This window comes from Leishmania mexicana, contig 20, assembly GCF_000234665.1.
Source record: "Leishmania mexicana MHOM/GT/2001/U1103 WGS CADB00000000 data, contig 20, whole genome shotgun sequence".
In the NCBI taxonomy this organism is placed as follows: Eukaryota; Euglenozoa; class Kinetoplastea; order Trypanosomatida; family Trypanosomatidae; genus Leishmania; species Leishmania mexicana.
The window spans coordinates 1-4,500 of NW_003946423.1; the positions used below are offsets into that span (position 1 = coordinate 1).

Consider the following 4,500-nt stretch of genomic DNA (forward strand, 5'->3'; position numbering starts at 1 on the left):
ATCACCGTCTTTGACGCCACCCACGTGACGGAGACGTACCTCCACCCCCAATAAAAGCGTCTGCAAGTGCGGACTGCGCGCTCGCGGCCAGCGATCCGTGTTTGTGTACTGACGGCGTTGCCGAGCACATCCGTCCGTATGGAAGAGTGGCGTGCGCTGCTTCAGCGTTCCTGCACGACTGCGAGCACACGCAGGTGCCAGCACTCGTCCGACATTCACAGCGCACCTCCGAGTAACCGCCGCCTAAACCGCGGTTCCACCCGTGTGCATCATACACACGATGTCTTCCCACACAGCAGACGCCCGCTTTCGTACAGCGCTGCCGCCGGTGATGCCGGGCCCCACTGATCGCCCTCCGTTCCGCGACCCCTCTCGGACGCTGTAGGGGGCGGGCCGGTGCGGAGGGGGCCCCTCCTCCGCTGTGCGCCGGTGCGCGGATTGCGGGTGTCGGGGGAGTGCGCCCGTGGCGTGGAGGGCCCTTCCGTGCGGCAGCTGGCTGGAGGCGGCTGCGAGGTGGTCGGTGGAAGGCGCCCGCGCCGGCTGCCGGGAGATGGAGCGGGTGCGGCAGCGGTGCCAGCAACGACGGTGGCGCTGCAGTGGTCGGCCGGGAACGCGGCGGATCGCCTGTCGATGGGCGTGAGCCGGACACGCGTGGCTGCGCGGATGCCGCAGGTGCGACACCGTGGCGGTGCTGCGGCCGGTGCCGATGGCCGTGGCGCACACGCTGCTGCCCCTGCTCTGGACCTCTACGCGGACCTGCTGACCAGGCGGCGACTGGAGCGGCTCTCGCCGGCGTAGGGGCACCTCTGGGATTGCGTGGAGGCTCTCTGCGGGGAGGTGTTTGTGGAGGCGGTGTGCCGTGGCGGAGGCGGCTTGGATGAGCTGCTTGCCGCCTGTGATGGGCGCGGTGTCTGTACGGGGAGGCGCAGGGATGCCAGGCTGCTGAGGGCTGTGCGGCGCTGCGGGACATGGCGCTGGGCGATCGCGCAGGGTGTGCGTGGGTGCTCGGCGGCAGGCCTGTGCGCTGCGCCTCCCGGTGGCGCTGGCTGTAGGCGCGCTGTGAAGTGAGGATGTGATGGGTGAGCGCAGGTGGTGTGTGTGTACGAGCGCGTGTGTGTCTGGGCGGAGGGGCGTGTGCACGGATGCAGGGCCCCCTCGCGTGCTGCGACTGGCACCGGCGCCTTCGTCGGCGCATCGCGCGCACACGGTGTGGGTGCGTCTCACACCCCCTGCTCGCTGGTGACGTCTGTCTGTGGTGTGGTGCGGGGCTGCTGCGGTGCGGTGTCTGTGCGTGTTGGGTCCGTCTGCGCAGCCGCCGTGCCCCTGCCTGCTGTGTGCCGCGACAGGGGCTGTGTGCTTGTGTGCTGGTGTCTCCCCCGGCGGTGCTGTGGTCGGTGTGTGTTCTGCTGTGCGGGCCGGTGCTCGGGTGCGACGGTGCGTGGTGGCGGTGCTGCATGCCGCCCGCCCGCACGCCGTGGCGGTCCGCCTCGCCTGCGCACGGGTCTCCATCGTGGCCACGGCCGTGCTCGTTTGGCGACGCGGAAGCGAGAAGGACGCAGCCGGAGGCACCGGACGGTGTGCTGTGCGCCTGCGTGTCGTTGCACTCTCTCCCCCTCGTCCTCGCTGTGCGGCGCGCGGCACATGCGCCGGCCTCCTCTCCTGGTGCTTTTTGTCTGTGCGCATGCCAGCGAGCGGCGCATCCGCCGCCGCTGCGCACGCCTGGCAGTCTCCGCTGCCTGTGACCTCCCCCTGCCTCCCCACTCTCTGTGTCTCTGTCCCCTCCTCTCTCTCGTCGCCCCTGTCCGTTTGCGCCCTCTCACAACACACGCGCACCACCCACCGCACACCGACAACGCGCGCATGAACGTTCGACCCAACGCACCTGTGCATGTGCTGTCAAGGCTGTCCCTCGCTGTCTCCGGCCTGCACCCCCGCGCCCTCCTCGCCCGCTCTGTTGCGCCATCTCGAGCCCCAGACCCTGCGCCTCGCCCTTTGTGCTGTGTGCCTCCGCCTCGCCTCTCTCAGTTCTGCGTTGTGCGGTCTCGAAAATGGCGGTGAACCTCGGCGTCATCGTCTACGTGGTGCTCCAGCTCATCGCGTTCGTGTTCGTGATGATCGGCACGGGAGTCGATATGTTTTACATAAAACCGGACTTCAGCTTTGGCTGGAGGGTATGCGTCACGTTGTGGGGTGGAAAGGATGATTGCCGAAAGCCCAAGATTACCATCACGTCGGACTTCCAGTGGGCGCTCTGCCCGCGCCTCCGGGACAACTTCCGCGCTGCTGAGGCGTTCGCTATCATCTCCATCTTCGTGTACGGCTTTGCGTTCCTCTTCGGCTTCCTTTTGCTGTACTTCTGCGCACTCTTCCGCTGGGTCTGCCTGGCGCTGAACATCGTCGGTGCTGTCACCGCTGGTGTTGTCTGGGTGCTCATGGTGGTGACTTACCGAATCAAGGATCCAAAGTGTGAAAAGCTGAGTATAGCCTACAATTTCGGCACTGGCTTCGGTCTAATTTTGTGCGCCTGGGTGCTGGATATCCTCGACCTCATCTTCCTGCTGCTCCCGTGGCAACTCGGGGAATCCGGTGAGAGTGAGGAGTCGAAGGAGTATACGGAGGAGATGGAGGAGGAAGAGTCAATGCCAGAGGAGGAGGACGTGGAGCAAAAGGTAACGGAGGAGTAGGAGGGAGAGTGCGGCAGGAATGCACGGTGGAACTTAGCGGCAGCGCGGCAGCTCCACCGAGGCGTCGTGGTGGAGTGGCCGGGTGAGCTGATCCCGTCGGGACAGACGGAGGGCGCGGAGGCTGCGGACGCTGGCCTCGGCCTTTCGCCGGCACCCTCTCTCTCGCCGCCGCCTCGTGCGTGCGTGCGCGGCGCGGGTGACCCGTTGGCGATGCGGTGCAGCGGCGCACGCGCACCCTGCACGCACGTCCCGAGGAGCCCCTCTCGCTTTCTGCGCTGCGGCGTCGGCTTCCTCGTTTGCGTGGTGCTGCGCGGCTGTCGGTGCGTGCGCGCTCCCTGTCGAGTGTCGATGTGGCTTCGCTGTCGAGTGCGCGTGCGGCGTGTGCGAGCGCGTGCTGGCGTGATGACGGTTTCTGCGTGGCGGTCCTCGTCCTCTCCTGCGCGTGCCCTCTGCGCCGTGACCGCCGCTCCGTCCGCTTTTGCCTGTGCTGCGCTGCACGGCGCCGTGCGCTCTGCAGTGGGCGACGCACCGTTAGCGGGGACGGGCGCACCGACGACCCTTTGTGAGCCGAGAGTGCGAGAGGGGCAGCGAGGGGATGGCACGGCCGCCGCCAGGGCCGGACGGTGACCGCGGGAATGCGACGGAGCGTGGCGGCGAGGGGTGCGGAGAGGGCAGGGGGAGAGACGGACGCACTTGAGAGAGCGGCGGGAGGCGCAGCGCAGCACCGCGTCTCGGTGGTGTCTCTCTCGCGTTCGCCGTTGCCTCCGCCCTCGCGTGTCTGCCTCACCCCCTGGCGCACACCGCACGGACTGCTCGAGGGGAGACGGGGTGCGCTGGTGTGGTGGCGGGTGCAGGCGACACACCGGTGCACACGCAACGCCAGAGGGGGGCGATGGCAGTCTTGCTCTTCTTCCTTCGCGCCTCATGCACGCCCTACGTGTGCGCGCACGCGTAAGCACCCGCTGCTGCACAGGAGGGCACCCCCGGCGTGCAGGGGAGTGCGGGGCCGGCGAGACGTGTGGGAAGGTGGAGGCGGCTCCGATGCGGCTGCGGAGGCGACGTGACGTCGGGCATGTGCGTGTGGCGCTTGCGCGTTGCTGCTCTCTGGAGCCATCCTGACGACCGCGCGTTGCGCTCCTCTCCGTCTCTCGCTTGTTTCCGGTTTTGCGTCGATGCGCGGCATCCCCTCGATGGGCTACTGTGCCGCACGGCGTGCGCGTGTGTGCGTTTGCCCGCGTCCTTGTGACCGTCCACCCCCTTGCTCAGTGGATGCCGCCACCATGGCGCCCCTGCCCTGCTGCGACGGCTCCCCGCGGCGCTCGCACTCAGAGGGCGAGGATGGCGGCACCACGACGCTGTGAAGCCGTCGCGCGCACTCTCTGCACCACCTAGTTTTGTTGCTTTTGTTTCCTTATCTTTTCCCGTTATCGTGGCCGCACCCGCCGCTCCGCGCTCTCCTCTCTCTGCCCTCCGCAGGTGAAGGACGTGTTCGGTGTTCGACTCTCTGCCTGCGTCCGCGTGCGTGCGTGCGTGTGCGTGTCCACTTATTTGCTTGCTGAGTCTTTATTTTCTGTTTACCTTTCCTGTGTCGTATCTTCCTCTGCGTTGTTTGTTTGGGTGCCTCGTCACACCACCGAGTCCTCCCGACGCCGGTGTGGAGAGTATCTACACCGCATAACGGCATGCCGCGGCTTGAGGCGTGTGAGGGGGGAGGTATGGCATCTGCCTGCAGAGCACAGGGCCTCAAAAGGCCCTGACCTGCGGCTGGCCAACCTGCTCTCTGTGCTCGCCCGGGAGGCACCTAGGCCACCCCCTG

The 4,500-nt window shown here is 67.4% G+C and overlaps 1 protein-coding gene across 1 annotated transcript; it reads left to right on the forward strand.

Moving 5' to 3' along the window:
• Positions 1-2,048: 2,048 nt before the first annotated feature.
• Positions 2,049-2,684, forward strand: LmxM_30_0450a_1 (uncharacterized protein; the record flags this gene model as incomplete). Its single annotated transcript, XM_003886537.1, has 1 exon — positions 2,049-2,684. One exon carries the CDS (start codon positions 2,049-2,051, stop codon positions 2,682-2,684), a length of 636 nt encoding a protein of 211 aa, XP_003886586.1.
• Between the last annotated feature and the right edge of the window lie 1,816 nt (positions 2,685-4,500).